The sequence below is a fragment of the Elephas maximus genome, chromosome 14, assembly GCF_024166365.1.
Source record: "Elephas maximus indicus isolate mEleMax1 chromosome 14, mEleMax1 primary haplotype, whole genome shotgun sequence".
NCBI lineage: Eukaryota > Metazoa > Chordata > Mammalia > Proboscidea > Elephantidae > Elephas > Elephas maximus.
The window spans coordinates 63,813,571-63,837,488 of NC_064832.1; the positions used below are offsets into that span (position 1 = coordinate 63,813,571).

The following is a 23,918-nucleotide window of genomic DNA, read 5'->3' on the forward strand; positions in this document are numbered from 1 at the left end:
GTATTATTGACTGCTACGTATTCCAATCCTAAAGTTTAGCCAATGTTTTAAATTCTTCAATCCACTGATCATCTAAATGACTAAGAAATATGAAAGTAAATCCATTGTTTTGAATTTTATTTATTTTATTCCTATTTATGGATATCCTTCAATGCAAAAATGAATTTTAAAAATCAGTGGATTTTGGAAATGGCAGAGGTGAAACTGTAGGAATGAAATTGAATAATCCGTAACAGCGTACTCAGACACTAGACATTTGAGAGTTCGAGATGTTTACTTCAGAAACTAATCTAGAAGGTTACTTACTTCTGTAACAGCTTCATAGCTCAAGTCTTTATGTGTGGCATCAAAGAGGGAGTTTCTATCAGAACCTGTTCATGTAGTATCATGCCTCATGATAGTACAAACCAGGAAACATAATTTTGAGAGATGGCTATTGCTACGGAGCTTCAGAACATAATACATCTGAGATCTATTTGGAATGAGGGCATTTTGATTAGAAAAGCCAGCTGCACCTAATAAAGTTTAAAATGGTGACAAGTAAAAGTATGAGACCTACGGATTCTGTCAGAAGAGCTCTCGGTCCGTGCAGGGGAGCTGGACACGCTGCTGCTGCGATGCGAGGATGGGTGACTGCCAGGCCTGCGGCCCTCCTCCAGAGAGGGGGCAGGGGACGGGCTGTCGGGAACTCGCTCCTACATCGCCACCGGGGCAGGGCAGGGCCGGGGAGAAAAGACGTAAATACATTGATCATTACTCAATGAATGCTGATTTTTCTTAATACTATGGAAATGTGAAGAAAAATAACCACATTAGTATTAAAAGACACCTTTTATCTTGAACAAAGCCAGACAAAGAAGAGAAAGACTACTTAGGAGGCGATGGTTCTGTAGGTAATCATCACCGTAGGAATAGCAAACATGAATCCACTATTTCGTGAAAAAGTGAGGCCAAAGACAATAACCAAAAATCTCCAAATTAGGACCCATTGAACAACAAATTAACATAACAAAGCAAGTTTCAATTCTAGATAATCATCAATTTAAAGAAACCTTTAAATATATTCTATTGTTTCAGCAAGTGTCTAAGGATCGTTTAGCATTCAAATTATTAACGTGACAGACCATAATAATAACACCAGAGGAACTGTTAACAGCTATTTCATCATGGAACCGCTCTGGACACCCTCAGACGGTCACATTTTAAAGTATCACAGAAATCCATTATTATTTAACATTTCAATAATTTTCTTTAATTCTAATAATTTTCAGACTACTTACCTACCTCAAGTTCCAATTTAACCACACAAATGAGTTAGGAAAAAATCATGAAGTATGCATTAGTTGTGTCCCAGGGAAATTTGTTATCCTATATCCTGATACTGTCTACGTTACATTCAGCTCTCACTCTATACTTCCTCCTCTGGCTAAACTCTGTACCTTCTCCGTTCGATCAATATGCATTCATATTGTATAAATTCCTCCACTGAGCTCTTATAAATGAACTTACAGTTTAAGAAACTAGGTGCCCACAAATGAACATTTTCTACTTTGTGCAACAAGGTATCTATACTTTCAGATATTCACAGACATAAAATACTCGAACTCGCTGTCAAGTTGATTCTGACTCTTAGTGACCCTATATGATAGAGTAGAACTGCCCCATAGGATTTCCAAGGAGCTGCTGGTGGATTTGAGCGGCCAACCGTTTGGTTAGTAGCCATAGCGCTTAACCACTGTGACACCTGGGTTCCATTCACAGACAGGCCTTGAATACCCATCTCTTCAATAATGAATAAATATTTAGAAGTAAACATTATTCCTTGTTAGGATGTAAAGGTGCAAATATTAAAACAATAGACTTTTTAAAAAATTAACAAATTCTAAAAATAATTGGTCGATTAATACCTTTTTTTTTGTAAATTCAGTTGCATTTACCCAGTTGGCATAGATAAGTAAAGAAACAGAATCGACTCTCAGAACTGAATTTCAGTAAGAGGCTAATGTCAATATATCAACGACTAATTTAATGAGGAGCAAAAAAGATAAGGCTTAAAGCTTCATACTACCAGTGATTAGGAGTAATGTCTTTGGTTGCAGGGGTCCCACTAGTCCAGTGAGAATTCATGATCCCTCCAAACACACGATGCTCTTAAATACACCTGTGCCTAGTCACCACTCCCATAGATTCTGGTTTACTGGGTCAGAAGTGGAGCCCAGGCATCAGTAGGTTTGAAAGGCTCCCCAGAGGTGGTTCTAATGTACTTCCAAGATTGAGCACCACTGCCCTAGCTTGTCTCATTCCCATTTAATTTCGCAACCTTGTGCATTATTGGTAAACAGATTCAATAAATATGCCGAAGCTCCATTTTTAAAGAGCACAATGAAAAATTAAAAACATACCCCCCCCCCCAAAAAAAAGACAAGGATCTCTTCCAACATTTGTAGCATAAAAGGAATTCCCAATATATATTCTATGGAATAAAAAGTACTCCTATAAGAAAGTCCATGACAAAAGATCAAACGATATTGTTACTGGAAGAGTGATCGGCCTCTATGCCTCCCATTTGGGTGCCTAAGTAAAAGCCTTAATCCCAGAGCATTCTCTGATAAAACCAAAACAAACAAACAAATTGCTGTCAAGTCAATTCCATCTCATGGCAACACTATAGGACAGAGTACAACTGCCCCATAAGGTTTCCAAGGAGCACATGGTAGATTCAAACTGCCCACCTTTTGGTCAGCAGCCATAGATAGCTCTTAACCACTATGCGACCAAGGTTTACATTCTTTGATAAGGAGGCTGGGAATTGAGTCACCCTCTCTTGGTTCCTCCTCCTTATCAGAGAAGCCTTCCCCATGTTTTGGGCACATATTAACTTTCTCTGTCTCTTACACATGCCCAGGCACCACACAGCACCCGGCCAACCCCACTTCTGTATCTGTTCCCAGCAGGGAGGGAATGGGGTCTCCCAAAATGTGGCGCAAGAGAGGGAGCACACCAGATTGTAAAAGCCGACTCAAGGGGTGGACTGAAGGGGAAACAGGCTTTGCAAGGCCAACTATAAGTGCCCTCATGTGGTCTGCTAGTTCACTACGGCTTGCTTAGTCATCTTTATGTAAGTCCCTGGCATGTAGCCACTACCGTTCACTGCTGCTATAAAACCTCTGTCCTTCCACTGAAGTTACAGAGATCTGCTTTGGTCTTGCAGACACCCAGGACTTGCATCATCTCTAAGTTTCCCTAATAAGCTTCTTTGCTGCCACCCTGGAGCTGCCTGCCTCTTTCTTCAGTCTCTCACCACCCTCCATTTTTGCAGGCAAGTTTCATATTACTGGCCCATGCCTGGACAATTGTAAAGATTAAAAATAAATGAATAAAAAACTTCAACTAAATTCTACTATCAAAAGTTGCAATGCATATCAAAGTCTTGTTTAAAGACACTTGAACTTTAGGAGCTTTCAGACTGGTCTAAAACGTGTGGATTGGCTTCTGTAAAGGACAAGAAAAAAGCCCAGAAAATAAAAATGTACCATCAACGTTATTTTTCCAAACTAAATAAATCAAACATGTTATGCTTCTAAAATGTCTAATTTCACTAGTCCACACAGCAAACAAATGAACTAAATTTTTAAGAAACCAACAAATACATGATTTAAAAGAACAGAGAATCCACATCTGGATGCCAAAAGTTATTCCTATTTTCTAATTATAATTTAAAAGCACCTAGGAATATAGATCTTTTTTATATAGATCTTTTTTCTTTTCTTAATGTTCACCTTTACCTTAAACTGTGAGTTGACTTCAACTCACGGCAACCCCACATATGTGAGGCAGTTTCAAACAAGGCTCGTAACAAGTTTTGGCAATGGCAAATCAAATGACAGTCTTGGCCTGCATAGCATTCAGGAATTGGATTTCATATTTCTTTTGTTATATGTGCACATTTGTAGAGTATGGGTTTGTAAAACCCTTTATAACCTGTGTGAATGTATTAACAAGGTCTGCTGTAGAAGATTTTGTAGCTAGCTGTGTGCATGACCAGAGAAACACTTATAAAGGGTTTAACCTTGATTTCTTGAAATTTTGATAAAGAGGCACACAGTTCATTAATCCAATACATCTAACTGTAACACCTGGATTATGCATAAATACAGGGTATTTATTTGAGAAAGACTATTGCTATAATTTATATAAAAATTTTCTCAATTAACAGTTCTATAAAGTCACTCATATCAATTTTAATCTATGAATACATTTTAATATTCCTCTTCATAGTAATGTCAGTGACCATATTTGTAATGGTACATGTTTGGTTGAACACAGATAAAGTACAATCTTGAAATAGATCAATTCCTCCAAAATCATTTTGCAAATCTGTATTTCCTGTCATAAATGGATTTCTTAGTTGTGCCAATGGAAAGCATGAGAACTTGATTTTTTTTCCCTGAGATTTAAACTCATAAAATACTTAAATATTTAATGCATAAAATTCTAGCATCAATGGCCATGTCATTAAAAGCAATTCCTTGTTTATTTGAACAATTTCTATGTAAGTACAAAAAAAGTTTCATTAGTCAATACATTTGTCAAAGCTTTTTTGACGATTCCTTTCATTCAAGCATTTACTCATTCCTTTATTTAAACATTCAAAATGTTCTGAAGATCACATAATAAACTAAATAAACTAGATTAAATAAATAAATGATTACAATCTTAATGTAAAATGCATTTTAAAAGCATAATTTTAAGGCTCAGAAAATAGAGGTAAAATTACAATGTTTAATTTCTCTTTAGCTTACTTTTTACTCTAATTGTAGTATGTATCTAAGAACAAAGGATGTAAGTACAATATTTAATACTTTTATTTAAAGAACATATTTTAATGTATGCAAATTTTTATGATTTAAAAGCTTCAGTATTCAACTGAAACTTTTATAAATTGAGACAACATATTCAGTCACTTCACTAAATGTATAATTTCAATCTTTGGAACATGATGTATTGTTCTTTGGAGAATTTCATTAAAGTAAAATCCATTGAGCAAGTAAGATTTGAATACATTGTTGCACAATAAATTAATTTATTTCAACAGCTTAATTCTTTTATCACATTTATATGCTTGCCTTTCCAGAGTATGCTATAAGATGAAGAATAATGGCAACAGTAAAGAATTGCTTAGGAGAGAATCTCATAATTATTACTGAAACAAAACAGATAATGAGTTTTATTCAGACATAATAAGAAAGAAGCAGTTCAATGTCTACAGGGAAACTATGTAAACTGGATTTATCATTTCAATGCCCTTTCACCTCCAGGATGGGCCTGAAGTAGGACAGAGAAGAAGAACATTTAATTTAATACTTCAACACGCCGCTTTATAGTCCTGTATCATAACTCCGCAAATCAATAAAACACAATCTTTTGCAATGTTCCATCTTTATAAAACTAGCCACAATAATAAATGAAAATTTAAAAGGAATACTCTCTGGCTAAAATAAAAAAAAAGAATGGTCATACTAATAAACTAATGATAATAGAATAACAATCAAGGAAAAACTGAATTTATTTCTTCTGGGTGAAAAAAGAAGGATTGGTCTTTAGGATCATTTAGAATCAAAGGTGGAATTCAAAAACAATGTACACTAAAATTCTAAAATAAAAAGTCAAAAATGTTCAATGAGACATACATGTGATTAATTAAAGGTTTTAAAAAAAATTTGTTCAGCTTCCTCTTCTGTACCACACACAAAAAACATGTTATATTTTATCAGCAAAAAACATATTCTAAGAGTGAGCATAAATAATTACAACTCATTTCTACACAGGATTATTTTAACTTTATTTTGCTGTACTTTATATTCTTTCCATTTTTGTAATTTTTTTCAGTTAGAGATTTCCTAATTTGATATGACATGGAAGAAAAGAGACAGCTATTTCTAACATTAATTAAATAAGTTGTCTTAATATATAATTCTTAACTTACAAAATCAAGGAATTTGACCAGGATCTTATTTATATAGCCAGGGCTTCTGAGTTTTAAGACAACTCAGACTTACTTTCATTCATTTAACAACCATTTACTGAACACATAATATGCACCTGGCAGGGTTCTAGGTTCTCATTATATATAAGTTAGCAAACTGACAAATAACCTTTCCCCCACAAAGCATATATTATAAACTGACAACTGTTGTTAGTGAAATCCAGAATGCGATATTCAAGCTCCCATGCTCTGGAAAAAAGCACAGAGAAGATAAATAGCAGAGACTGACATTCTGGAATTGAGAAAAATGCTAAAATTAAAAAAAAAAAGGATTTCTAAAAGACATAGTAAAAAATCTTAATGTTTCACATCTGGTGGAAGACTAGGCAGCCGTCATCTGAACTCCATCACTGAAACTTCTAACCTGAGGCTCAAAGGAATATTTACTTAGGTTTATTGGTCTCGATGATGGAACTCAAGATATATTCAATTTTGCTAATAATTGTGAAACTGGTAGGACCCACAGATATAATCCTCAACATCTTTATTCTCTCACTATCCCTTTAAATGTATTCATTGGTGGTGGGGGACTGGTTTTTCCATCTCTGACGAAAATTCAAGCAGCCTTATCACTTTTCAGTTTACTCTTCGGTGATATAAAGTCCTAGAGGTATTTTAAACAGCAAAATACGTTCTTGATTCACACATTAGGATTCAACCCTGTGTAATAGCAGATACTACTATCTTAGTCGGAAACGCTGGTGGCTAGTGCTTAAGTGCTACGGGTGCTACCCAAAGGGTCAGCAGTTTGAATTCGCCAGGCACTCCTTGGAAACTCCATGAGGCTGTTCTGCTCTGTCCTATAGGGTTGCTATGAGTCGGCATCGACTTGATGGCACTGGGTTTGGTTTGGTATTGGTTTACTATCTTAGTCGTAGGAAACCCTGGTGGCATAGTGGTTTAGAGCTACGGCTGCTAGCCAAAAGATCAGCAATTCAAATCCACCAGGTACTCACTGGAAACTCTATACGGTTGTTCTATTCTGCCCTGTAGGGCCACTGTCAGTCGAAGTTGACAGCACCGGGTTTCGTTTTTTGTTTGTTTATCTTAGTGGTTAAGTGTTCAGCTGCTAACCAAAAGGTCAGCAGTTCAAATCCACCAGGCGCTCTTTGGAAACCTTTATGCGGGCAGTTCTGCTCTGTCCTATAGGGTCCCTATGAGTTGGAAATGACTTGATGGCAATCGTTGCTTTTTTTTTTTTTTTAATTTTAATTAAAAGATAGGGCTTCCTTTCCAAAAGCCAAGGGAAGAGGAAGTAGAGATAGTGAGGAGTAGAACAAGGAGAGCAGGTAGGTTTAACTGCGGCCAGAAGTGCCATTAATGGCCATCACTCTCTCTGTGTATGGCAAATGTTTGAAGCTAAGTGCTTACATAGTATGGCATTTGCCACTATGAGTCTTTCATCTACAGTTCCCTTGATGTCTCTTTCACTCTCTGTGTTCTTCTGTTTCCTGAATTGTCCAGTGTAGTAAGATCTGAAGACTTGATTAAGTTTATTCAAGTTGATTTTGGGGGTAAGAATACTTCATAGATGGTGTTGCATGCTTCCCTCAGGAGACATAATGTTTGCCTTATTGAGTTTACGATGCCAACCACCATTGATGATCATGGCCTACGTTCATCACTTCATTGGAACTTGCAGTTTGGTGATAGTTTAAATATATCATTCCTTACTCATATATTAGCTGGAAGACTCCTATAAAGAGAGAATCTCTCATGAATTATTTGGTTATCCTGAGATACAATTTGTGTGGGAAATTTAGGAAAATGTTTGATTACTTCCCTTTATTTATCATTTTTTCCCCTAGAATTTTCCAAAGAACTAGCTAATATTTTTAGTATTAGTATTATTATAAACTCATAGATTTAAACATATTCGATGTCTTTCAGTATGTTGTTGTGGCTGTGTTTTACTAGTTTTTCTTCTTGGCATCTTCTTTTCATGTTTAATATCACTACCTATATTAAACATAGTAAGAACATACTCTATTTTGCTAAATCCAAGTAAAAGTTACATAAACTTTTGTGTGAAAAAAAATTTCATGTCTAAATGTAATGCACAGATCTTAGGTTATTTATTTTTCTCCCAAGAATAAACTATTCTGTAACTAAAACCAAACATGAGGTTTATGATATTATTTAATTGCTCTAAGATTTGAGAATCAGGTCACTCTGATTCCAGCTTTTACAATCATTTTCACATTTTAAACTTCATGTAAGTAAAGTCCTGCTTATTGATATAATACTAAGGGTCTGCTTTGAAAAAAAAAAAGTGTAGAATAAAAAATTCATAACTTGTATTTTCAAATGATTTGTTCAAAGTTTAACTTCTTTAAATAAGGAGAATGTCATTAAATCTTTCTCACTTTCTGTTTCTCTCTCACCCTTCCTCCCATGCCCCTTCTCGTGCTCTCTCTCTATCACACACACACACACACACACAAGTGTACACATACACACACCTACATATACCAGTACAGCAGAGAAGGTTAACAAATTTAAATCATGTTCCCAGTTATCAAACAACCATGTAATGTGGCATAGGAGAAAGATGTTTATTCAGAAATGTAGAAAAATTTCTCAAAAGTAATTCTGTATTATCCTGAGAAAAATGAAATCTAAAAAAAAGCATATTAAAAACCCTTGTTTATCTATACTACTGCACTATAAACCACAAAAATCCTGAATTAAAAGAACACAAAGTATAATACTTTTGTTAGGGGTGTTAGATACTGCGAATCAGATACTTTAAAAAAAATGGCTGAACGTTAATGAAAACCAGAGAGAGAATGAGAGAGAGAATTCTATACAATTGTAACATTTCATAAGTTTGACACCAATTCCCTGCAAAATTCTAGAAGTTATTTTTAAACAGATGGTTGTGAATACTGTGGGAGAAAGCAAAAAATAATGATAAGATGAAGGTAGAATGGTGAACAAAGGCTTCTAAAACTTTTAAAATACTAATTGAATCACTATAACAATCCAATGAGGTAGGTATTGTTATAATATTGTACAGATGAGGAAACAAAGACAGGGATATTATGTAACTTGCCCAAGAGCAAACGCCTGGGAGGTGGTAGAGCTAAAATATGAACCCAAAAATTATCCTCCAGAATCCATACTTTAAACCACTAAAATATGCTGACTTTCTTATTTTCAATTTTACTTTCATTTCAGCAAGAACCTCTTTTTTTTTTTTTTCCAAATCCTTATTAATTAAAAAGCGCAAAATATGTTGATTCACTTGGGGGACTTAGGGTTACTTGAAATAGAATTTAAAGAAAATCAATTAGTAGAACATTTTTGACCTGATAGACATTCTCTTAATGACAAAGGAAATTGATTTCTTGATTTATACTGTTTATATTTTACACAGTGATTTAAGATAATACAAATAACATATCCTTTTAAAATTTGGAAATGATATAAAGATGGCATAAACTGCTAATATTTATTCAAAAGAAGTGTTACTATTCAAAAGAAGTTAAAGAGCCTAAGTCAATAGAATGGAAACTAAATAACTTAATATGGATAAATGCAAATCCCTAACATATGTAAGGAAACCCTGGTGGTGTAGTGGCTAAGTGCTATGGCTGCGAACCAAAGGGTCAGCAGTTCAAATCCACCAGGCGATCCTTGGAAACTCTATGGGGCCGTTCTACTCTGTCCTATAGGGTCGCTATGAGTCGGAATCAACTTGACGGCACTGGGTCTGGGAACATATGTAAGGGGGCAGTGGTGGTTCTGTGATAGAATTCTCACTTTCCATACAGGAGATCCAGGTTCGACCTGGGTTCAATTTCCACCCAGTACATGCATTTGCAGTCAGCACCATCTGCCAGTGGAAGTTTGTGTGTTCCTATGATGCTGAAACGGTTTCAGCAGAGTTTAGAGAATAAGATGGACTAGGAAGACAGGCCTGGCAACTACTTCCAAAAATCAGCCAGTGAAAATCCTATGCATCACAACTATCTGATCCTCAAACAGTCATAGGGATGGAACAGAAATGGACAGTGAAGTTTCATCCCATTGTGCATAGCCATGAGTCAGAGCTGACTCCAGGGCAGCTAACAAGAATATAAGTAAAAGATGAAAGAGAATTGGCTTAATAGAATTTCATGTCAAGAAAGGCATGGGATTAACTGAGTCATACATTCAGTTATCAAAAAATCTTTTGAATTATAAGATTACATTTATAGACTATTTTAAAATGAAGGTTCGAGTTAGTACCACTGGCAGTTCACTGGCAGTTCATTTCTAAAACCCAGTTCATTTCTAGAGCATTGTGTATGACACAAAAAAAAATTTTGTGTGTGTGTATGGGGTGAGGGAGAGAGGGGTCATTAAAAAAAATAAAAAAGAGTTATTAAAAGAGGTTAATCAAAAAGATTGAGGTCTGGAGAAAAGGAATATTACAAGTACAGGGCGGTATAAACAGTTAAGCACTCAGCTATTAACTTAAAAGTTGGAGACTTGAGTCCACTCAGAGGCACATAGGAAGAAAAAGGACTGGTGATCTGTTTCCAAAAGGTCACAGCCATGAAAACCCTATGGAGCCCCGTAGTTCTACACTGAAAAACATGAAGCTGTCATGTGTCAGAATCAACTCAAAGGCCGCTGTTTTCTTTTTGTTTGTTTGCTTTTGTTCTATCTTTTGGTATAATAGCAGACTTAAATATTTAAATGGCCAGGACACAGAAAAATTAGATATTTTTCTTCCAAAAAAAAAAAAAAGCAACAAAGTTAAATGAAAATATTAATTTGACTAATGAATAGCTTCCTCACTCCTACATTTGCTGAAAAATAGGACAAGCCTCTACAAAAGCCTACCAAAAAAAAAAAAAAAAATCCCATTGTTATCAAGACAATTCCAACTCATAGCATAGCTTAGATATATGAAAAAGGGTAGGGAGAATTTAGGAAGTAATTCTCCAACTTGGAGGAAGCTGGATTATGTAACATCTCTCTCAAGTCTATGTCTCTTCACGTTCTACAAATGTGACATAGTAAAAATATGTGGGTCTCACTGCACATAATAGACTAATAAAAACTGATAAGAATTTAATATGTCCCTACAGACATGTAGCTATTGGTCACATAAATTATATGTACAATTGGCTAAACAGAATATGCCTGTTCCCTACTCAAAATTGTCTTACTAAAATATTTCCAATAGTCCAAGACAATTAGCCAGAAAAGTCTGAGTTCAATACTATGGCAAATTCCATTACGGAGGTTGGCATTTCAAACAAGTAAAAATGTCATGTTGTTGTTGTTGTTAGATGCTATGTAAAAACTGACAGCAGGCAGGATTTGGCTCAAAGGAGGCAATCTGCCCACCTTGCTACATTGTGTATACTGGTGTGACTTTGTTAATGAGAAAATTACTGGAACTCCTCTATTTCATAGAAATAGGAAAATGAAATAACATTTTAAAATACGCACATCTGAGAGCTGTATTTTTGCTTCTCTTTTGTCTTACAAACCCTTAATGCCAATCTCATTTCAGTGTTAACTCTTATCATTATAAGAAAATCTTTCAAACTTATATTTTCCCTTCAAAGGCCATTTATATTTTATTATTTTATTTTATCATTCCTTCCTGTGGGGAATTGGTATGTAATATTTCACTTTCAATCAGCTTTCATGCTTAAACCTTTTTCAGGCAAACTTAAACTTGTGGGCACTAATTGGAAACCCTGGTGGTGTAGTGGTTAAGTGCTATGGCTGCTAGCCAAAGGGACGCAGTTTGAAACCGCCAGGCGCTCCTTGGAACTCTATGGGGCAGTTCTACTCTGTCCTATAGGGTCGCTATGAGTCGGAATCGACTCCACGGCACTGGGTGTGGTTTTTTCAGTTTTATCCTAATTACCCACATAGGCCCAATACTATTTAATGTGACATAGGAGTGAACCATTCCTTTGGGGGGAAAAAAAAAAATCTCTGAAATTAAGTTTAATTAATACATAACATATGAGTTTATGAAATCTTGTTTGTGCTATAAAGTCTACAATATATAAATTTATATTGATTTACCAGCTTATTCTTCCAAATATTTGGAACTTCATAGAGAACAGTATTCCTCACATTCAGTGTCTGAAGTTACAGCCCTGCTTTCTCTCAGATCTTAAGGGTAACTTCAAGAATATAAAAATATTAGAATTGTCTCATGTATTCTTGAAATGTGTTTCCATTCTATAATCTTGATCCGCCGGTACCCAATTTGTCTCAGCTAAATGTGGGCCTGTCTCACAGAAAAGAGCACACTGATGCAATTCCACGATGGAGCTTCCTTTCACCTTGGTGATGAAAGCTATTTGCTTTTATTAGTCATTCACAATTAAAGCCATTGTTTACTATTCAGTTGTTATTAGCACCATTTACATCATCACTACCGCATTAAGAAGTCCACAGATTTCTTTAATCTCATCTGTAGCCAAGCTTCTGAACGTATTTGCCCCAAGAGACCATGAATGGGATATCCCTATCACCTACCTACCTGGTAGGTGTTGGCACATATTCCAAGACACAAAACTCCCTTATTCCCTTTTTGCAATTTCCTTCCTTTCTCCTCATGGCTCTCTTCTACAATCCTAACTGTAAGAGAGAATGTTGCTAAAAAAAAGAAAGAAAAAAAATAAATAAACCCATCACCATTGAGTCAGTTCCGACTCATAGTGACTCTATAGGACAGAGTAGAACTGCCCCATAGGGTTTCCAAGGCTGAAATCTTTATGGAAGCAGACTGCCACATCTTTCTTCCGCAGCTGGTGGGTTGAAACTGCAGACCTTTTGGTTAGCGGCCAAGTTCTTAATCACTGCGCCACCAGACTCTAGAATGTTGCCATCCTCCCAGTAACCTAGTCCTGGACTGCTTTCTAAAGGCCCATTCCGGATGGAACCCAGATGCTACCTTCAGCTTGCCTAAATTTATTAAATCAAGAATTTAGTGAATAAAGCATCATTATCTAAGTTCCAATTAACATGAGATGTAGAATGAATTATTTTATTGTTCGTATACTGAAAAAACAAAGCTTAAGGCCTCCTGATGTAACTACAGTCTTTCGGACCCAGAAATAGGTAAACTATCACCTGATGCCTAAGGTATGTATAGGTCATAAGTAAGACAATCAATTTGATTTAAAACTGCTAAAATCTGCCATATTTTTATCTTATTTATTAATCCAAATCTTATCTAAATGAGAAATTATAAAATGATGTTCCTACTTTTGAAAGAGCAAATCATATAATTAATGTTAAAATCATGAAATGAATCCTTAGAGTAATCACTACCAAATTAAAAAAAAAAAAAAAATCACATCTTGTAACTATTATTCGTTGATACATACCATCGAGTCAATTCCAACTCATAGCGACCCTATATGACAGAGTAGAGGTGCCCCATAGGGTTTCTTGGGCTGCAGTCTTTAAGGGAGCACATTGCCAGGTCTTTTCTCTTGAGGAGGTGCTGGCGGGTTTGAATCACCAACCTTTTGGTTAGCAGCTCAGCTCTTAACCATTGCACCAACGGGGCTCCTTAACTATTACTTATTGTTGTATGCCGTCAAGTAGATTCTGACTCATAGCAACCCTGCAGGACAAGGTAGAACTGCCCCATAGGGTTTCCAAGAAGTGGCTGGTGAATTCAAACTGCCAACATTTTGGTTAGCAGCCTGAGCTCTTAGCATTGTGCCACCAGCGCTTCTTAACTGTTACTTAGCGCCTTTTAATTTTTTTAAAAAATAGCCTTCTAGTGCAATGATACGGACACTTAGAAGTTTTTTTTTTTTTTTTCCTCCCCCAGCTAAAATTTTCTTCTACGTAACTTCAACGAATGAGGCAAGGAGAATTTTGAATTCTCAGCAATAGCTATTACCATGTGGTTGTTGTTAACTGCCATCTAGTCAACTCTGATGACCCCGTGCACTACGAGATCATACTGCTGTGATCCATAGGGTTTTCACTGCATGATTTTTCAGAAGTAGGTCACCAGACCTTTCTTCCTAGTCTGTCTTAGGCTGGAAGCACCCTGAAAACTACTCAGTTTCATAGCAACATGCAAGCCTCCACTGCGGGAGGGGTGGTGGCTTCGCATGCGGTACATTAGCCAGGAATCAAGAACCAAAAATGGAAGCAGAGAAGTCTACCATTGAACCACCACTGCCATCAGGCAGCCTATTGCCTTAAATTACTATAAATTGAATTATACAGTGATACTTTGATTAGCAAATATCTGGTAGCAAAGGAACCCTTTAAAATTCATTCAGAAGATGAACTAAATCCCATTGTTGTCGAGTCAATTCCAACTCATAGTAGCCTTATAGGGCAAAGTAGAACTGCCCCATAGGGTTTTAAGGAGCTGCTGGTGGATTTGAACCGCAACCTTTCATTTAGCAGCTGTAGCTCTTAACCACTCTACCACCAGGGCTCTAAAGGATATAAGTGCTTCTAAAAGCTGTTCTTCTCAGCTCCTTGGCTATGACAGTGTAGCACTAGCGTTCCCTGAGGTAAAGTCTTTTAGTAGTTGACCTGGAAATGGTACTTAAATTTTTTTTTTTTTCTTTTTAATTTTTTCCTCTGGAAATGGTACTTTAGAAGATGATGTGTGGGTGTTGTACATATCTTTGTTTGTAGAACTATTATCATAAGAAAAACTACTATTTGCATATTATTCAAAATTCTGTGTAATTAGGAACACACAAGACTTGCTTTGAGAGTTCCCTAAATTCAAGTGTATTATATTCAGAAAAAGAAGATGATGATTATTTCAAATAAGTGTGCATGGGATATCTTTTATGTAATTTAAAAATTGATAATCTATACTTAATATTCTGTTTTTATTTCTTATTCCTTAGCCAATTTGACAATGCAGTTAAATAACATTATGAATTAAACACACAATGTAAAATAATATGAATGAAAATACATAAATATATATAGAGAGAGAATTGTGCATATACACACATATGTAATGTTTATACAACGTTACCTTCCATTTATACTTCATTTTTTAATTTAAGAAGAACTTTCAATTGTATCATCTCAATTAGTTTACATCCACGCAGTATTAGACATAGAAGCAGAGAATAAGAAAGATTTACATGCCCAATGTGATAAAGCTAGTGAATAAGTGGCAGAACTAACCCTTCTTGTTCAAATCCACCAGCTGCTCCTTGGAAACCCTAAGGGCAGAGTTGTACTCCGTCCTGTAGAGTCACTGTGAGTGAGAATTGACTTGACAGCAACAGGTTCTTTTTTTTTTTTTTGGTTGTCTTCTGAAAAGAAATAACCCTAGCCTAGCTAAATATTGTACTCCAGGATCTAATTACTACCAGTGTTTTCTCTCATAATCGGTTTGCTGTCACTTAACTTTTCAGAATTGAAAACTAGTCAAGGAATAAGAAAGATGAGTTAAGAGATGGTGGTTTACAGTACACAAGCTGAAACAATTGTGTGAGAAAACAATTACCTTAATAACAGACGTTTCAACTCTGGATGGAGGACTCTGAACTTGGGCTGCGGCCGCCATATTTGCAATGGTGCTGAGGTGGTTCATCTGGCTCATTGCCATGGTAACAGACGCTGGAGGTAGGCTGACAGGAATCAGAGGGTGGGGCATCATCATAAAAGGAAGTTCCAGTCCTATAAAAAATAGACATGTATCATCATTGCTCTGTTCTAAATAAAATTTAAAACATGGTAAATCTCCTTTATTAAATTCATTAAGAACATAAATCATCAAAAACTGAAGCATTAAAAAATACCGTAATAATGATAATCATAAAAAAAAAAAATCATAGTCAAAGGAAAAACTTTTTTCTTTTTGTATACAACGACACACACTCACCACTCAGGGAAATTAGGCTTAAAGCTACTTTGGTACCATGGTTTATCATATCATTAATTTTCATGTGTTTAATACAAATGGTCAAGTCTTTGCTATATTATTCTTCTGATCAGTCTAAATCTTGTTTAAGGTACTAGGATTTTCTTTAACTTATCAAGATTACTTATCTAAATGTAGTATATCACTTAATTGCGTCCTATTTTACCATTCTATAATTACAGAAATTTTTTTGTAAAACTAACAAATGCCATCGTACCATTTGGCAGATGGTGGTTCTGCTGAAGACGGTTGAGAGGTTGACTAACTAGAAGGCTATGGTCTCCAGGCATACAGGGGTGGGTGAGAGAAGCCTGCAATCCCTGGGTGGGGAGAGAGTAGTACACTGTTTCCTTATCCCAAGAACCATCACTGCTGCCTGTGAGGAATGAATATAAATAATTTGGATACAATATTATTCCAGATCTTTCACTGATTCATTTGAAATGAGGTTTTAAAAAAGTATATCACACTTAGAGGTTGGCATACTAAGTGATTTCTAGGGAAATAAGCTGATGTAAGAAAATTTAACCCTGACCGTACTTTCTGTTTTTATATTTCTTGGATTTGATCACCTCAAGGTTTTGAAAAATAATATTTCTAAAACAGTTAGCCTATTTATCGGGTCTTGTCCTGTTTGAAGGAGCCCTGGTGGTGCAGTGGTTAAAGCACTCAGCTGCTAACAAAAGGTCAGCGGTTAGAACCCACGAGCCGCTCCTCGGAAGAAAAATGTGGCAGCCTACTTCCATAAAGATTTACAGGCTTGGAAACTCTATGGGGCAGTTCTACTCTGTCCTAGAGAGTCACTATACGAGTCGGAATAGACTCGATGGCAGTGGGTAAGTTAATCCTGTTTGACTACCCGATAATATAAAATGGTCTGTACTGTGTATCTGGAGAATTAGTTACTCCTTGGAACTGAAACACACTGATGTATATAGAATGCAAAGTTATCCTTGTATTAAACGGACTGTAGTCACCATTCGGAGCCTTAGTAGCACAGTGCTTAAGAGATTAGCTGCTAACCAAAAGGTTGGCAGTTAGAATCCACCAGCGCTCCTTGGAAACCTTATGGGGCAGTTCTACGCTGCCCTATAGGGTCACTATGAGTCAGAGTCAACTGGATGGCAATGGGTTTGGTTTGGTTTTAGTCACCATTCAGGGTTAAAATGCCTACTAATTTCACAGCAAATCCTGAACATGGAATCATTAAATGCCCAGCTTGGTTAGCCATTGTACAGAGAAGCCAAACGATCATTTGAGGAAAGATCATGACGGTGTCAAACCAATAAATTAAATGAGAGTGAGGTGATATTGGGGGGGATGTGTATGCATGTGTCAATAAATACATCACTTGTTTTCAACTAAAGAGCATATAAATTCATGACCCTGGCAATGTCAATAGCAAAGTCAAAAAAAAAAAACAAACAAACAAACATACAAGAACTTGCATTTCAATACTGGTGACAATGTTTTAGATTTAACTAGATCTTGAAGCATATTAACATGATATTCTTTGGAAGTTGTTTATAAATCCCTTTAATACAGGCATGCCCCCAAATTATATTAACATTTTATTTCTTAACCTAAGCTTTTAAATATACAATCTGCCCACTTAAAAGAAAACTTCTGTAATATCCCTGTCTGCTTATGAGGTCTTCATGTCTTAAAAAAAAAGGAAACCATATTTTCATATAATATTCATAAATACAGAAAAGTTGGTAAAACTCCAATTTAAATCCTTTAGCTCTATTAAAAGCCTCATTGTAAAATCTCTACGACATAGTTTTTAATGAAGAATACTTAGTTACTGCCATGATTTTTTTCATTTACTTCATGAAGACAGTTAAGCTTCAATATAAATCCAAACTCATTAGCTCAATACTGTCTGGATCTTGGAGTAAATTGTTCAGAAGTGGGTAATGAAAACCCAGTTCAAACTCTCTAGCAATCAAACAAAGCAATTTTGTTAAACCATGAAAAGAATCAATTAAAATGGATATCTTTATTATTTTACAAGAAACCATGACAGCTTTCAGTTAAAAAAAAAAAATTATAGCTTTATACAGAGATGACTCATATAAAAGAAATTCTCCAGCTTACTCCTACACGGTCATATAAAGTTCATTTTCACAGTCAAATTTATACACCTTATTTCTCTATCATAACTTTTTTGAACACTTCAACTGAGGTACTAGTCAAACATGTAAAAACTATAAAAAACAAATTTTTCTGAAGAATGATATCAGAGAATATTTAGTGACAACATTTTAAAATTTTTCATTTTATATAGCCTTTTTTTAATCAAAGTAAATTTTTTTTTTTTTTTTATCAAAGTATGTGCAAAATTTTTCATTACGTATTTAACCCATACTTTCTTTGAAATTTGATATGGCCAAATTTTGTGATTCAACATCACTTTTACTTTTGAAGTCAGCAGTTAAAACAAGAAGTGAGGCAGAATCATGGACTATTTGATATAAAACAACACTTTGGAATAAACATTATTTGAACATGGGGATTGCATAGGAAACAATAAGTAATTTTCTCTATATATTTCATCTAAAATATCCAACAAATGCTAAACATAACATTTTTCTAGTAAATTGCATTTTTTGAGGATAAAGTAATGAATATATGGAGTAGAGAATAATATATTCTCTACTTTGGATTCCATTTAGATTCTGTTTATTTCTATTATTCAACTTTCATTTTTTTTTTTTCTGTTCACTTGAACTAATTCCTTCTATTTGAATCCTGATTGCCAGTTCCTATACAGGAAAAGTTATTCCTCCAAATATAGTTAAATTTCACTCTCATGTCAGTAGATATATATCATAATTCAACTTTTTCACATTATCAAGGTATAAAGTATTAAATTTCTGATTAAATTGTTCTAAAAACAGATTATAGACAAAATACTACCTATTTTCAGATCTCTTCTGCATCACAAGATATGGTCCCTTGTGTAAGGGTAGATATCAATCATCTATATGTGATTTTTTTCACAGAGAGTTTCTAATACTAGATTGGATTTTCCCATTACATAGAATGCTTCTAGCCATCTCCGCCAATCATCATTTGTTAAACACTCATGATGTTAGCTCATTTGGGTAATAAACAGAGCAAACAATTAAGAAACTAAGTCTGATGAAAAATATACAATATATAACCAAGTCAGCTGTAAGTGATTTTTGCATTATTTATAACATCCTTCCCCTCTATTAGCATGAATAAATAAAAGCTGAAAACAGGCCACTTCAGAACAAGACATGCCCATAGTTATTAAATGTATAATTTCAAGTCTTTTGGTTTAATCAGATATTTTTGGACATATAAGTCAATGTATATGTACTATGCTTATATACAAACACACGTGAACACATATACATCTTTAAGATTAATGTCCACTATTAAGAGTCTGTGAACATCTGTAAGAGACAAAAGATTCAGTGTGTATAAAGGAGAAATACGGGAGAAAAACAGTGGGGGAAAATAGAGAGAAACAGAAAAGAACGGATTAATTTCTTCCTTTCCATTCTTGCTGAACCATGCTCTTTCTTAGACTTTATGGTAGAATAAAAAGGTGAATCTGATATAGCTTTAGTACCTCTATATCTTATAGTATAGTATAACATACACTAGAATAAAAACTTATAAAATAGAATAAAAATATAAAATTGGGGAGCGCCAAGAAAAATAGCCATGAAATCACGAAAAGTCTGAGACAGTGCATCGAAAAAGAAGTGCTGGTGGCATAGCAGTTAAGCGTTCACTTGGTAACCAAAAGGTCAGTAGTTCGAACCCATCAGCTGCTCCATTGGAGAAAGGTCTGATGATCTGCTCCCATAAAGATTACAGCCAAGAAAACCCTACTGGGCAGCTCTACTGTGTCCTATAGGGTTGCTATGAGTTGGGACGAACTCAAGTGCGCCCAGCAACAACAGAGCATCGAACTGTTTGCTTATTCTGAACCTATGATCTGCTTTAATTTGGGGGAGGAGGAAGTAATGGACTACATCTAGTTCCAAATGCAGTCGAGGGAGAGGTACAGGGGCAGGTCTCAGACTAGACACCACCACAAGTGTCAGGCAGATCTGACTTGTTAGCAGCAGAACACACAAGAAGTTGATACAGGATGAAACCAAGTGGTACAACCACATCACTATGAAAATAATGAAGCTCAGATAGTAATGCTACAGTGTGATTTTGGTGGGGTTGGAATGAACAAATGCACCATCTTGCAGCAGCCAGATGTGAGTACAAGAAAGAGGAAAAATAGAAATTAACACCTGATTACCAGTTTTATCTCCAGCCAAAAACTATTAATTGTGCTTCTATAAAATCTGAAATGATGTGCTTACCCTGCCTAATTATACTTATATTAATACCTTATTAGTAATTACATATTCCAATATATGGGACTGATACACAAAAAGTAATTGTGTGTGTTTTCCTTTATGTAAAAGATGTGTTCTCCTCAAGGACAAGCAAGGTTATCTTAAGATACTCAAATATGATAGACCTGGTCTGTTATGGATTAAATTGTGTCCCCCCAAAATGTATGTCAACGTCACTAGGTCTTGATTCCCATTACTGTGTGGCTGTCCACCATTTTGTCACCTGATGTGATTTTCCCATGTCTATATAAATCCGAAGGCAGTGAGTTATGATGTTAATTAGGTGGGGTTAGCGGCAGTTATGTTAATGAGGCAGAACTTAATCTACAAGATTAGGTTGTGCCTTAAGCCTCATATCACCAAGAAACAAGAGCCAGGAGAATAGCACGTCCTTTGGACCTGGGGTCCCTACACTGAGAAACTCCTCAACTGGGGAAAACTGATGACAAGGACATTTCCCCAGAGCCAAAGGAGAAAGAAAGCCTTCCCCCGGAGCTGGTACCGTGAATTAGGCTTCCAGCCTCCTAGACTGTGAGAGAATAAACTTCATTTTTTTAAAGTCATTTACTTGTGATATTCCTGTTACGGCAGCACGAGATAACTCAGGCAAAGTCTTAAACACAAAAATATACCACTTGTGAGGAAACCTCTGAAGCCATCCTGACTGTAAGGATAACGAGATTATTGAATAGTCTAAACTGATGGGTTAAAAATATAACATGGTTTTATTTTTCCTACAATTACTGCCTCTAAACATTCTCTGTCAAGATACACTTTTCTGCCCCTTAATAACCTTGTACAGATTTTGAGTATAAAAAATCCATTCTAGTTAAAATTTTAACTTCTGTTCACTTTAATGACTCATCCCTGCTTCCCTGTCCCCATCAGCACTGGCCAGCCTTAGAGTTTACGAACTTGGAAGAGAGAAAGCCTTAGCTTTCCATCCGTCTTCCTCCTCTTCTTTTCTCTTTCTGGGTTTGTCATTAGGTACAGTTGAGTTAGTTTCAACTCATAGCAATCCTATTTACAACAGGGCGAAACACTGCCTGGTCCTGTGCCATTCTCACACTCGTTGCTATGCTGAGCCCATTGTGGCAGCCACTGTGTCAATCCATCTTGTTGAGGGCCTTCCTCTTTTTCATTGACTCTCTACTTTACCAAGCATGATGACCTTCTCCAAAGACTGGTCCCTCCTGATAACATGTCCAAAGTACATGAAACATCTTCCCTTCTAAGGAGTGTTCTGGCTGTACTTCTTCCAAGAGAGATTTGTTTGCTCTTCTGGCAGTCCATGGTATCTTCTGGGTAGCAGGACAAATGCATCTTGGCTAACTGGTTCCTGCTTAACTCCCTCCTGCACTGTCATTTCTATGGTTGTACCTAATAGGTTATTGTTTTTTCTCCTGTAGTAGGTGCCTAAATACTATCTCCTGGGAGTAATGCCTGATCCTTTAAGGGGGCCTGAAAGGAGAATCTCCTAACCGCACGATTCCCTGACAGGGGAAATCTCCTTTACCTTAATGCTCTTCTATGATCCCTAAATTCCCTCTTGATACTAAGACCCCTCTCCTGGTGTGAACCCCCTTGTTCTGATGATGTCCACTTTCTACCCTCTCACTCCTCTCCAATTCTGTCTGTCCCTGCTCAAATATATAGAGCAGATCAGCAGTTCACATCAAAGCAAAAACCAGCTGTCAAATGAGGTGGAGGCACCTGCAGTCCTGGAGTAATTCTCTTGGAATTCTCTCTCCCTCAGCTTAGAGATGAGAAAGCCACAGCCCTCTCCATTAGGCAATATCTCTTCAGTGTAAAGATTTCGTAAAATCATCTATCCTCGTGGTCGTTGGCTCTTATAAATGGAGAAGGAAGAGGTTTGTGCACTCTGGAATGATAGTTAAGAGAGCAAAGCTGGTTCCGTTGCTATTAATAAGTACAAATTGTTTTTTTACTTTCTTTAAAATGGCGAGCACCTGGTACCCTTTGTTCTTGTGTGGGAACCACAGGAAAAGTTTTTCAATATCCTGTTACATAAGCATATTCAATAGAACCAACGCACGGCTATATTATAGACGAAATTTAGGTCACGGGTTCTTGTAAATGAACCGAAGTAAAGGAAAAGAAGTATGAATATTCACCATTTGAACTGTTACTCCACACACTAACTGAAACTTTAAATTGCCTATATTGAGGTAGAGATTCAAAGGAAAAAGATTATCCAGGAATGTAGATCACTTCAAATTTTGAAACATAATTTTTAGGTAGGAAAGAAAATGGTAAAGTATTTCTATGACGGATATTGTCACTCTTTCTCTTTAATAAAAAACAAAACACTTTCCAGTACATACATGAGTAGTACCAATTACAAACTTAGCCAAATAATTATATTAAATTAATTTCTTTCATTCCCAAATATATTCAATAAGGAATAGGTCAAGAGAGGCCACAGAAATTTTTTTTAATGAATTTTGGATAGAATGGATGTAAAATAATCAAACAAAAAATTAAAACGATCTATAAAAGACAAATGCTTTTAAACAACTATGCAGTAAAATAGGAAAAGTATATTTAAATATAAATGATCATTTATATTTGTTGAGATTTTTCCCTAAGGCTGACCCTGATAAAGGAGGCAAATCTCAAAAGGACTAGCGGTCACACCACTGCTTAGTGAGTGACACTGATAGACTGTGATGGGAACCTGACATTGTCAAGATTCGTTTACAAAGAAAATGACGGAAACAGTGGGCATTTCCTCCATACCACTGGAGACCGCTGAGAAGAATGTCAAGTCCATCTTAACAGTGGAGACAAGGTTAGTAAGCAAAAGGAAGCACTAGTCATAGGTGCTACAAATGCCCAGCTGTTGTTTCAGAATTAGGTAAAAATAAACAAATTATTACCCTTTAGAGCATTAACTTTACACTAAGAAAAAAAGAGACAAAAAAGTCAACAGTAATGCTAATATTATGCATAAATAGGAGAAACAATCCTCTCACGAGTTATTACAATGCAGTCTTTATATTTTTTTTCTGAATCACTATCTGAACATAGTTGTTCTTTAGCATGTATAAACACTGAAACCTTCTGGTGTTTTGATTCGACTTCATCAAATTGCTCTATTTTAAAGTAAGGAAGAGGCAATTGTTTAGGGGCACAATTAAAAATGTTCTAGTTTAAGGAAAGTGCATTAGTAAACACCACAAGTGCCTCCTAATTGCAAAGAATGACCACGTAGCAGACCATTTACAAAATCTAAAATTTATATTTGATTGCACACATATTATGTTTGATTCGGAAGTGCTAGGGAGAAGTACAACTAGGTGGCTGTGACCAAGGCTGCCTGGCTTACCCCTGACATAAATTTATATTTTTCTTAGAAAGACAAAAAACTTTATCATCATGAATTCTAAGGATCCCACTACTGGTAAATATGAGTCTTTTAGGAAAATGTGTTGCTATTCCAGAAAAAAAAAAAAAAAAAAAAACAGTTACCAGTTGCCCTTAAGTCAATTCTAACTTATGGCAACCCCATGTGTGTCAGAGTAGACCTGTGCTCCATAGGGTTTTCAATGGCTGGAAATCACCA

At 35.8% G+C, this 23,918-nt stretch overlaps 1 protein-coding gene across 3 annotated transcripts in view; it reads right to left on the reverse strand.

Annotated features, from left to right (window-relative positions):
- The window catches only part of DACH1 (dachshund family transcription factor 1), a 485,967-nt gene that overhangs the window by 141,950 nt on the left and 320,099 nt on the right, over positions 1 to 23,918 (reverse strand). For 2 of the 3 annotated variants that reach the window (XM_049853405.1, XM_049853406.1), the window contains 2 exons: positions 15,519 to 15,691; positions 560 to 695 (listed from right to left, as the gene is read on the reverse strand). In XM_049853405.1, the coding sequence (XP_049709362.1) occupies positions 560 to 695; positions 15,519 to 15,691 (309 nt within the window). Of the gene's footprint in view, positions 1 to 559; positions 696 to 15,518; positions 15,692 to 16,152; positions 16,312 to 23,918 lie in introns of all 3 variants that reach the window. The other variant, XM_049853407.1, reaches the window with a different exon arrangement.